At 44.4% G+C, this 12,555-nt stretch overlaps 1 protein-coding gene across 7 annotated transcripts in view; it reads right to left on the bottom strand.

Moving 5' to 3' along the window:
* LOC100350760 (GON-4-like protein) overlaps positions 1–12,555 on the bottom strand; it is a 79,660-nt gene that overhangs the window by 30,703 nt on the left and 36,402 nt on the right. For 6 of the 7 annotated variants that reach the window (XM_017345817.3, XM_070077564.1, XM_070077566.1 and 3 more), the window contains 4 exons: positions 12,445–12,540; positions 11,475–11,594; positions 10,861–11,031; positions 8,949–9,141 (listed from right to left, as the gene is read on the bottom strand). In XM_017345817.3, the coding sequence (XP_017201306.1) occupies positions 8,949–9,141; positions 10,861–11,031; positions 11,475–11,594; positions 12,445–12,540 (580 nt within the window). The remainder of the gene's footprint in view (positions 1–8,948; positions 9,142–10,860; positions 11,032–11,474; positions 11,595–12,444; positions 12,541–12,555) is intronic. The other variant, XM_070077565.1, reaches the window with a different exon arrangement.

Genomic DNA, 12,555 nt, shown 5'->3' with positions numbered 1-12,555 from the left:
AATATAAAGGTAAACAAAAAGAAGCAATTTTCAGAGGCAGAATAAGATAATATATTTTTGTGGAAAAATATTGAGATAAATACATGCATGATTCCATACAGAGAATACAAGGAGACTTCAGCACATTAATGAAAAACTAAATTAAAAGTTTTTCCCATTGAATCTATCTCTACCTCTACCTCTCAAATAAATAAAAATCTTCTTTTAAAACAGAGTGTAAGTACATACATAGTTTTTTTAAATTAAGATTTATTTATTTATTTGAAAGTCAGAGTTACACAGAAAGAGAAGGAGAGGCAGAGAGACAGGTCTTCCATCCACTGGTTCACTCCCCAGATGACCGCAATGGCTGGAGCTGTGCCAATCCAAAGCCAGGAGTCAGGAGCTTCCTCTGGGTCTTCCCACAAGGGTGTAGGAGCCCAAGGACTTGGGCCATTTGTTACTGCTTTCCCAGGCCATAGCAGAGAGCTGGATTAGAAGTGGAGCAGCAGGGACTTGAATCAGCGCCCATATGGGATGCCAGCACTGCAGGCGGTGGCTTTACCTGCCTAACCACAACACTGGCCCCTTATGTACAGTTTTGATTCAGAATCGTTGTATTGATAAACTTTAACTATCAAGTTTTTTTGCTGTTTTTTATTAAAGATTTATTTAGTTGAAAGGCAGATTACAGAGAGATGGAAATAAAAAGAAATGCTCCTTTCACGGGTTCATTTCCCAAATGGCCACAACAGCCAGGACAGGGCCAGGCACTTGGGTCACTTGGGTCATCTTCCACTGCTTTTCCCAGAAACACTAGCAGGGCTCTGGATTGGGCTCTGGATTGGAGGTGCAGCAGCAGAGACTGGAACCAGTGCTTATATTGGATGTCAGTGTCGCAGATGGTGGCCAGTTCCCCAGTTTGATAATTCTTTACTCACTATTTATATTCAGTTTATATTAATTTGCATTGTTAACAGACATTTATATATCAAATGTTTTTCATTTATCTATGGGATTATCTCACCAATAAAAATTATTTAACTCCTTAAGAACAGAATCCTTGTATCCCTAATCCTTATAGAACTTTCTTTTTTTTTTTTCTTTTTTTTTTTTTTTTTTTTTTTTTGACAGGCAGAGTGGACAGTGAGAGAGAGAGACAGAGAGAAAGGTCTTCCTTTGCCGTTGGTTCACCCTCCAATGGCCGCCGCTGCAGCCGGCGCACCGCGCTGATCCTGGCAGGAGCCAGGTGCTTTTCCTGGTCTCCCATGGGGTGCAGGGCCCAAGCACCTGGGCCATCCTCCACTGCACTCCCTGGCCATAGCAGAGAGCTGGCCTGGAAGAGGGGCAACCGGGACAGAATCCGGCGCCCCAACCGGGACTAGAACCCGGTGTGCCGGCGCCGCAAGGTGGAGGATTAGCCTATTGAGCCACGGCGCCGGCTCTAGAACTTTCTATAAGTATCTTTTTGGCAGGTTCTTTTGGTTTGATCTTTTCATTTATTCATTTTTTTTAATCAGAGAGACAGAGACAGAAAGACAGAGATCTTATGGCAAAACTAATTAAAGCTGGCGCCGCGGCTCACTAGGCTAATCCTCCACCTTGCGGCGGCGGCACACCCGGTTCTAGTCCCGGTCGGGGTGCCGGATTCTGTCCCAGTTGCCCCTCTTCCAGGCCAGCTCTCTGCTGTGGCCCGGGAGTGCAGTGGCCCAAGCGCTTGGGTCCTGCACCCCATGGGAGACCAGGATAAGCACCTGGCTCCTGCCATTGGATCAGCGCGGTGTGCCAGCCGCGGCGTCCATTGGAGGGTGAACCAACGGCAGAAGGAAGACCTTTCTCTCTCTCTCTCACTGTCCACTCTGTCTGTCCAAAAAAAAAAAAAAAAAAAAAAAAACACACACACAAACAAACTAATTAAGCCATTGCCAGCAATGTCAGAAGCTGGTATGGGCTTTGAGACCTGGCTCCTCTGCTTCCAATATAGCTCCCTACTGATATACCCAGAAATGCATCAGAAAATGGTCCAAATGCTTGGTCCCCTACCACCCATGTGGGATAGCTGGATAGAGTTCCAGGCTCTTAGCTTCAGCCTGGCCCAGACCTAGGTGTTGTGGCTATTTGGGGAGTGAAACTGCAACAGAAGATCTCTCTGTCTCTCCCTCTCTCAGTAACTCTGTCTTTCAAATAAATAAGTCTTAAAAAAATAAAATAAAATAAAACTCCTTCATCCACTGGTTCACTCCCCAAATAGCCAAGGCTGGGCCAGGCTGAAACTAGGAGCCCAAACACAATCCCCGCACATGGATGGAAAGGACCCAAGCACTCAAGCCATCATGCTGCTTCCCAGGGTGTGCAATAGCACAAAACTGAATGAGAGGCATAGCTGAGACTCCAATCCAGGCACTCTGATTTGGGATGCAGAAGTCCCTGGCATGGCACGTTCTTCATTAGCAGTGATGAATAATGACAGTTCTAAGAAGACACAATGAGACATGGGCAGTATGTACAGGTTTAGACTCCATCTGTTTGAATACAAGAACTGCAGTAGACATCTTTTGTTCGCAGCATACAAACGGGTCAGCAAACATTATTCTCAGAGAATCCATTTGGCAAAGATGCTGAGAAACATTTAGGAGGATTCTTTCTGAGTTCAGCTTAACCTTCAGCATCTTGACTGTAGACTCTGCCCTTTGGGTCTAATTATTTTTTGACCAATTTACAACGTCAGCATCTGGGGCCAGCAGTATGCTGCAGTGGGTTAAGCCACTGCTTGCAATGCTGGTATCCTGTATCAGAAAGTCAGTTCGAGCTCTGGCTCCTCTGCTTCCAATCCAGCTTCCTCCTAACGTGTCTGAGAAGGTAGTGGATAATGGCCTAAATGCTTTGATTCCAGCCACCAACATGGGACACCAACCTGGCCCAGATTTGGCCTTTGAGACCATTTGGAGAGTGACCAGTAGATAGAAGATCTGTCTCTGCCTCTCCTTCTCTATCACTCTTTCAAGTAAATAAAAAATAAAAAAAAATAAAAAAAAGTTAGCATCTACCCAGCCGATCTTATGTCAGTAAGTCCCTCCAGCACTATCTCATAATTACTTTCTCCAGGCGAGAAATAAATCTTCTAAAAAAAATCAAGGCCGGCACCGCAGCTCAATAGGCTAATCCTCCGCCTTGTGGCGCCGGCACACAGGGTTCTAGTCCCGGTCGGGGCGCCGGATTCTTTCCCGGTTGCCCCTCTTCCAGGCCAGCTCTCTGCTGTGGCCAGGGAAGGCAGTGGAGGATGGCCCAAGTGCTTGGGCCCTGCACCCCATGGGAGACCAGGAGAAGCACCTGGCTCCTGCCTTCAGATCAGCGCGGTGCGCCGGCCACAGCACGCCAGCTGTGGCGGCCATTGGAGGGTGAACCAACAGCAAAAAAGGAAGACCTTTCTCTCTGTCTCTCTCTCTCTCACTATCCACTCTACCTGTCAAAAAAAAAAAAAAAAAAAAACCAAGTGTTTCACCCTCCTCCTACCCATCTGTTCATTTCCATCATATACTTTCACGTTTCCTAGACCAATATATTTCCAATCTTTAGGATACATAAGAATTGGATTCCTAGATCATACCCAACAGAATCTGATTGAGAAGACTGGAGAGGCAGCCCTGGAATCTACATCTTTAGTAACCACCACCCAACAAATACATCTTTAAATGCCAATTCTGATTTCAAGTGCTATGAATCACTGTGAGAAACATTATCCTAGACTCCCCAAATCCTGAAAGCCAACTCCCTCTGGCCTTTCCCCCAAATAGCTACCGTCTCAGCTCTTTGAACCAATGTGATAAAAATGAGGAACAAAGCAGCTACTACTACTAAGACTATCAGAACTCTCTGGATTTCCTAGCAGTACTTTGTACTATCCTAGGCCAAAGCCAGGAAGCAGAGCTTGCTTATGAAAAGTTACATCCTTTTTTAAAGAAAATGATTTAGGGGCAGGCAACTGGTGCAGAAGTCAAGTCACAGTTTCAGACTGTCACATGCCATATCAGAATACCCGGGTTTGAGTCCCATCTTGGCTACTGATTCCAGCTTTGTGCTAAGTCACACCCTGGGAGGCAGCTGAGTAGTGGAGTTCCTGCCACCCATGTGGGAAACCCAGACTGAGTTCCTGACCCCTAGCTTCTTTTTTTTTTTTTATCTTTTATTTAGTAAATATAAATTTTCAAAGTACAGTTAATGGATTACAATGGCTTCCCCCCCATAATTTCCCTCCCACTCATACCCCTCCCATCTCCCGCTCCCTCTCCCATTCCATTCACATCAAGATTCATTTTCAATTATCTTTATATACAGAAGATCAATTCAGTAAATATTAAGTAAAGATTTCATCAGTTTGCACCCACACAGAAACACAAAGTGTAAAATACTATTTCAGTACTAGTTATAGCATTACTTCACATTGGACAACACACTAAGGACAGATCCCACATGAGAAGTAAGTACACGGTGACTCCTGCTGTTGACTTAACAATTTGACACTCTTGTTTATGGCGTCAGTAATCTCCCTAGGCTCTAGTCATGAGTCACCAAGGCTATGGAAGCCTTTTAAGTTCGCCAACTTCGTCTTACACTGACAGGGTCATAGTCAAAGTGGAAGTTCTCTCCTCCCTTCAGAGAAAGGTACCTCCTTCTTTGATGGCCCCATTCTTTCCACTGGGATCTCACTCACAGAGATCTTCCATTTAAGTCTTCTTCTTCTTTTTTTTTTTTTTTTTCCAGGGTGTCTTGGCTTTCCATGCCTAAAATACTCTCATGGGCTCTTCAGCCATATCCAAATGCCTTAAGGGCTGATTCTGAGGCCAGAGTGCTATTTAGGACATCTGCCATTCTATGAGTCTACTGTGTATCCCGCTTCTCATGATGGATCGTTCTCTCCCTTTTTTATTCTATCAGCTAGTATTAGCAGACACTAGTCTTGTTTGTGTGATTCCTTTGATTCTTAGACCTATCAGTGTGATCAATTGTGAACTGAAATTGATCACTTGGACTAGTGAGATGGCATTGGTACATGCCACATTGATGGGATTGTATTGGGATCCCCTGGCATGATTCTAACTCCACCATTTGGGGCAAGTCCGATTGAGCATGTCCCAAATTGTACGTCTCCTCCCTCTTTTATTCCCACTCTTATATTTAACAGGGATCACTTTTCAGTTAAAATTTAAACACCTAAGAATAATTGTGTGTTAATTACAGAGTTCAACCAATAGTACTAGAACAAAACAAAGAGAAAATACTAAAATGGATAAAATATTACACTGTACAACACCTGACTCCTAGTTTCAAACTGACCTAATATGTCTCTCTCTCTCTCTGTTCATGCACGCGCACACATACACACTTTCTCTTTCAAACAAAATAAAAATAACTTTTTAAAAAACAAATTTTTTAAAAAATGGTGGGGGCCAGCACTGTGACATGGCAGGTTAATGCCCTGGCCTGAGGCATTAGCATCCCATGTGGGCACCAGTTTGAGGCTGGGCTGCTCCACTTCTGGTCTGGCTCTCTGCTGTGGCCTGGGAGGGCAGTGGATGATGGCACAAGTCCTTGTGCCCCTGTGCCCACATGGGGGACCTGGGGGAAGCTCCTGGCTACTGGCTTTGGATCAGCACCGCTCCAGCCATCGCAGCCAACTGGGGAGTGAACTAGCGGATGGAAGACCTCTCTCTCTCTCTCTCTCTGTCTGCCTCTCCTCTCTTTGTGTGGCTCTTTCAGGTAAATGGATAAATCTTTGAAAAATAAATAAAGAATGGTGGTTTAGTTTCCTATGAGACCTCTGACTGAGACATGTTCTCAGAATGTTAAACTGGAGGGCTGGCGCTGTGGTGTATTGTGTTAAAGCCTCCGCCTGCGGTGCCAGCATCCCATATGGGCACCAGTTGGAGTCCCAGCTGCTCCACTTCCAATCCAGCTCTCTGCTGTGGCCTGGGAGACTGGTAGAGGATGGCTCAAGTCCTTGGGCCTGGACACTGGCTTCAGATCGGCCCAGCTCTGGTTTTTGCGGCCAGTTAGGGAGTGAACCAGTGCATGGAAGGCTTCTCTCTCTGTGTAACTCTGACTTTCAAATACATACATAAATCTTAAAAAAAATATATTAAACTGGGTCCTGGGTTTGTGTTCCAGCTGAGCTTCCTTCCAATTTTACACATCCTAGGAGGCAGCAAGTGAGTTCCAGGCTACTGGCTTCGGCCTGGCCTGCTATTTTGGGCATTTTGGGAGTAAACCAATGGATGGAAGCTGTTTGTCTGTCTCTGTCTCTCAGCCTTTCAAATAAATAAAAACTAATAGCTTTTTCTTAAGTCTCATTTATGTAGATAGGTACATTTTTCCAGGGGATAGCTGCATACAAAAGTATGGGTGGGTAACAGAAAACTCTGAAGTCCAGACTCATATGAGAAAGAATAACAGGGGACTGATGTTGTGGTGCAGGGGGCTAACCCACCACTTGCAACGCCAGAATGCCATGAGCGATGGTTCAAGTCCTGGATACTCCACTTCCAATCCAGTTCCCTGGAGCCATTTGGTGAGCAAACCAGCAGAAGAACAATCTTTCTCACTCTCTCTCTGTAACTCTGCCTTTCAAATAAATACATAAATCTTAAAAAAAAAAAAAAAAAAAAAAAAAAAACACTACATACGCTACATACGAGTTTTTCTTTTTTTTTGGACAGGCAGAGTGGACAGCGAGAGAGAGAGACGGAGAGAAAGGTCTTCCTTTTTCCGTTGGTTCACCCCCTAATGGCCGCTGCAGCTGGCGCGCTGCGGCCGGTGCACCGTGCTGATCTAAAGCCAGGAGCCAGGTGCTTCTCCTGGTCTCCCATGAGGGTGCAGGGCCCAAGGACTTGGGCCATCCTCCACTGCACTCTCGGGCCATAGCAGAGAGCTGGACTAGAAGAGGAGCAACCAGGACAGAATCCGGCGCCACGACTAGGACTAGAACCCGGTGTGCCAGCGCTGCAGGTGGAGGATTAGCCTATTGAGCCGTGGCGCTGGCCTACATACGAGTTTTTAAAACTCTCAGATATAGGCCGGCGCCACGGCTCACTAGGCTAATCCTCCGCCTAGCGGCGCCGGCACACCAGGTTCTAGTCCCGGTCGGGGCGCCGGATTCTGTCCCGGTTGCCCCTCTTCCAGGCCAGCTCTCTGCTGTGGCCAGGGAGTGCAGTGGAGGATGGCCCAAGTGCTTGGGCCCTGCACCCCATGGGAGACCAGGAGAAGTACCTGGCTCCTGGCTCCTGCCTTCAGATCAGCGCGGTGCGCCGGCCGCAGCGCGCCGGCCATTGGAGGGTGAACCAACGGCAAAGGAAGACCTTTCTCTCTGTCTCTCTCTCTCTCACTGTCCACTCTGCCTGTCAAAAAAAAAAAAAAACTCTCAGATATATCTCAACATATTATCAGTGATCTCTCTGGGATATGAAATTATCATCATGGGGAAGGCTTTAATAATTTTCTTTATACAATGTAAGTATTTTCTTTATACCAACCACATGTATCACTCTTTTTTTTTTTTTTTTTTTGACAGGCAGAGTGGACAGTGAGAGAGAGAGACAGAGAGAAAGGTCTTCCTTTGCCGTTGGTTTACCCTCCAATGGCTGCCGCGGCCGACGCGCTGCGGCCGGCGCACTGCGCTGATCCGATGGCAGGAGCCAGGAGCCAGGTGCTTTTCCTGGTCTCCCATGGGGTGCAGGGCCCAAGCACTTGGGCCATCCTCCACTGCACTCCCTGGCCACAGCAGAGAGCTGGCCTGGAAGAGGGGCAACTGGGACAGAATCTGGCGCCCCGACTGGGACTAGAACCTGGTGTGCCGGCGCCGCTAGGCGGAGGATTAGCCTAGTGAGCCGCGGCGCCGGCCACATGTATTACTCTTAAAACAGAGAAACAAAAAAAAACTCTAGAGTATATATCCTGCATTAGCTACCACACTAACTCACGTCAATTCCATACATTTGCCTCCTTTCTTCCTAGTCACTGTTTTCAAAAAAGGAAAGACACATAAAGATATCTTCCATCCACTGGTTCATCCCCAAATACCTGCAACAGTTGGGTCTAGGCCAGGCTGAAACCAGGAGTCAGGAACTCAATCGAGGTCTCTTACAAAGGTGGCAGGGAGCTACCTATTTGGGCCATCACCTGCTGCCTCCTGGGGTTCACGTTAGCAGGAAGCAAGAAGCAAAAATAGAGCCAGGACATGAACCCAGGCATTCACATACGGAAGGCAGGAGTCCCAAGCAGCAGCCTAAATGCTGTGCCAAACTCCCACCCCTACTGTAGGTTATTGTGCTATTCTCAAAGTCTGATTTTACTTGACTTCATCAAGATAGTTAGGATACTTCCACCTGTGTCACAAAGACCCTTAATTGACATAATATTTTGATATACTACTATAATCTCATGATTTCATAGATAAAATTATATTGCAAAAAAAATGGCACTCAAGAGTTAAAGCTGTAACCTGCAATGCCAACATACCATATGAGTGCTGGATCAAGTCCTGGTCACTCCACCTGCTAATGAGCCTAGGAAGGCAGAGGAAGATGGTTCACATACTTAGACCCCTGCCATTCACATGGGAGACCCAGATGGAGTTCTGGGTTCCTGGCATTGGCATGGTCTAGACCTGGCCATTGCAACCATTTGGAGATTGAACCAGCAGATGGAAGATATCTCTCTCTGTCTCTCTTTTCTGCTAACTCTTTCAAATAAAAATAAAATTGTGGTAACTACATTTATGTTTCAAGGGAAGATATTTGACATTCAAAAGATTCCCAAAGAAATTCAGAATGAAAAAAAGAAAATTAACTATTGATTTAAGGCGAATTATGTTAAATGCAAATTAAAAGCAATAAACCCAAAACACTTCATTTTTAAGCTTTCAATTAATGAAAATTTTACTATACAGATGGAGTAAATGTAAACGAGACACTCACCCTCATTCCCCACATCATCATTCATCAGTCCCCCCAGCCACATCTTCCAGTCCTCATCGTCTGCTGTGTTGGGGTCATACATATCAGGAGTAATGTCAGGAGCTCGGAGCTCCGCCTCCAGCTGGCCCAGGGGAACATCTTTCAGGGGCATCTTAGAACGGGTGCGGAATGCAATGAGACTGTCATCCATGGGCTAAGCAACAGAGGGGAAAAAAGTCACTGAGTGAATAAGGCTTCCAAATTCTCTAAATCTCATTAAGTGCTCTGTGATTATCCTACTTTAAACCACAAAATTTCTGCTGTAAACAATTTGGGTTTACTATTGTTTCAGAAATTTTAAGAAAAATTACATCAGTTTGAAACCAGTATTTCAGAAACACAATGGCTCTATTGATACATAATTCATATGCCATAAAATTCACCCTTTAGCTATAAAGGGTATTATTGAGGGACCAAGGCTGTGCACAGCGGGTTAAAGGCCTGGCCTGAAGCGCCAGCATCCCATAGGGGCGCTGGTTCTAGTCCGGCTGCTCCTCTTCCGATCCAGCTCTCTGCTATCGCCTAGGAAAGCAGGAGAAGATGGCCCAAGCCCTTGGGTCCCTGCACCCACTTGGGAGACCCACAAGAAGCTCCTGGCTCCTGGCTTCGGACTGGCACAGCTCCAGCCATTGCAGCCATCTGGAGAGTGAACCAGTGGATGGAAGTCCTCTCTCTCTGTCTCTACCTCTCTCTGTAACTCTTTCAAATAAATAAAATAAATCTTTTAAAAAAAAAAAAAGGGCATTATTGAAACTGGGAAATCTGAGAGGGTAATCTGATCAGATATCTAATTTTGATAATTGTACTATATGATAACATAAGAGAATGGACTCAATTTTAGGAAATACATAATATAAGCACTTAGGGGTAGAAGAAAATTATAACTGTAACATATAGGCACTGGCGCTGTAACACAGTGGGTAAAGCCATGGCCTACAGTGCCAGCATCTCATATGGGCGGCTGGTTCGAGTCCCAGCTGCTTCACTTCTGATCCAGTTCTCTGCTATGGCCTGGGAAAGCAGGAGAAGATGGCTCAAGTCCTTGGGCCTCTGTACCCGTGTGGGAGACCCCAATGAAGCTCCTAGCTGCAGATCAGCACAGCTCCAGCCATTGTGGCTATCTGGGGAGTGAACCAGTGGATGGAGGACCTCCTCTCTGCCTCTCTATAACTCTGCCTTTCAAATAAATAAATAAATCTTAAAAAAAAAAAACTATAACTATACTCTAAAATTATTTAGAAAAATAAATGTGTGTATAGACAAAGAGAATGATAAAGCCACTGTGGTAAAAGGTTAATACAGGTTAATCTAGGTGATGTTGCTCCTGTTTCACATTTTAAGATGGTCTCTAAGCATACTTTATGCCTTCCTTAGAAAGAATGCCATTATTACTTAACATTAAATAACACAAACCGAACAGAGTATCTAACGATTTGGGGTTGGCATTGTGGAGCAACAGTGAGTTAATCCACTGCTTGGGACACCCGCATCCTCTACCAGATTCTAGAATCAAGCCTCACCTCCATTTCCAATATAGCTTTCCACTAATGTGCCTAGAAGAAAGTGAATGATGGCCCAAGTACTTGGGTTCCTCCCACCTACAACCCAGATGGAGTTCCTGCTTCCTGGCTTCAGCCTGCTCCATTCACGGCTATTGTAGGCATTTGGGGATTGAACTAGTATAAGGAAGACATCTTTCTTTCCCTCTCTGTCATTTAGCCTTTCAAATAAATAAACCTTGAAAAAGAACTGACAGTTTCAGGGCTCTTACTTGTTATATAAGAATGTAGTATTTATCCCTCTTTCTTGTCCATCTGAGCAACAGCTAAATTACTACATTGGACTTTCTCAGTGATTTAGTTACAAGGTTTACCTGGAAAGAATCCATGCAGACTGGACTGGAAGCCAGCTCTTCATCTACCGCGTGCAGCTTCTCCATGAAAGTGCTATCCCTAGTCTGTTTTGGCTTGGGAGGGGGCGGGGGCCCCATGGGTACCACCTCAGCACTGATGTGCCTAATGGCAGGTGTGGTAACTTTCTCAGCCTGATTGAAAGAGACAAAAAAAAAAAGGAGAGATGGGGGGGGGGGGGGGGACAGGCAAGAAAGAAGAGGGCCTTCCATACTTCCAGATACTACTGATCCTTTCCTTTGCAAACTAAAGTACTGTCAAGTACTAGACTAACCTAACTAGGTTTCATATTATTTCCAGGGAAACCAACAGAATGTTACTTAAGTTACAAAAAGCTCAGAACCTAATAAAAATGCTTTAGGACAACATTATGGTATGAGAGAAGAAAAAAGTAGAAGAAAAGAAACTGCTGGTTCCACATTTTTGGATGAGAACTCAGAAAAGCTCTCCCTTATTACATAATTGTTCAATGACATAAGAGACTTTGAAAAACAATGACAGCCCAGAATCATCACAAATAAACAATCTAACTTTACAGCAACATCAACCTCATCCCCGTTGTAAGGTGCTGATTTACCTCTGGTAACAGGCCACTCTCCTCGTCTGTCTCAGTCATCTCAGAAGACTGCCTCAATCTGGATTTCTTTGCCCCTCGTGGAGATGAAGCAGTGCTTTCAACATCACTTTCCAGCAAGCTCTATAAAAAAAGTCCAGTTCACTTTTATATTTATGCCCCCTGCCTCAATTCACTGACTTTGAAGTATTGCAAGAGAATCACAAAAATCAATCACTCAATTTGTCCAAGTAAAGAGAAAATAAAACTTAAATAGAAGTTTAATATCTTTTAGGGGGGGACAGTGATCAGATCATTATCTTCATTTGCATTTTAACTCTGTAAAAGTATAAGCCAATAGTTTAAAGTCCTTTTACAAATAAGTCCAAGAACACATTAATGAACAGGTCAAAGAAAATATTAATGAAGCAATGAAAATGAATAAGGCTGTAAGTGATAATACAGACAAACTTCAAAAGCATAATGTTGAACAAAAAAAAAGTCAGGAACAAAAACAAACACACTCTCAGTCCATTTATATAAAAAGTTTGAAAACAATCAAAACTGAGCTACAGGTATAGAGATGCATATTTAAATGTCATAACCATAAAGAAAAGCATGGAAACAATTACCCAAAAAAAATCAGGATAGTGATTATCTTTGGGTGATGGGAGGTCATTCTGACAGGGAAGGGCACAGAGGAGTTATCCTGGTAATGTTATAATTCTTGCTGTAGGAGGAAGCTTCATGAAGATTCGCATTATAATCATATAAACTAAATTTTATTCTGTGCACATTTCTGTGTTATATTTCATAATATAATAGGTAAAAAAAGAAAACATTAAGTAAGTATGAAGAGCAGAAAAACACCTCATAGCAAAAAAACGATAATGCCTGAATCCTTTCTACAGAACAGGTAACATAACCAGGGATGCAGAGTACACCTTATTGCTTAAGCCAAATTTCTTCTTATCACCAACAGATACCTACTTACCTCTTCGGCAGTCTCATCTTCCTCTTCATCATCTGGCTGGTACTCTTCATCTGAGGAGTCATCTTCTTCAAGGTGGATATCCACAAACTGAGGCGGCTACATTAGGATAAT

The sequence above is a fragment of the Oryctolagus cuniculus genome, chromosome 7 (genome assembly GCF_964237555.1).
Source record: "Oryctolagus cuniculus chromosome 7, mOryCun1.1, whole genome shotgun sequence".
Classification (NCBI taxonomy): Eukaryota; Metazoa; Chordata; class Mammalia; order Lagomorpha; family Leporidae; genus Oryctolagus; species Oryctolagus cuniculus.
This window is presented reverse-complemented; position numbering and strand designations above follow the sequence as displayed.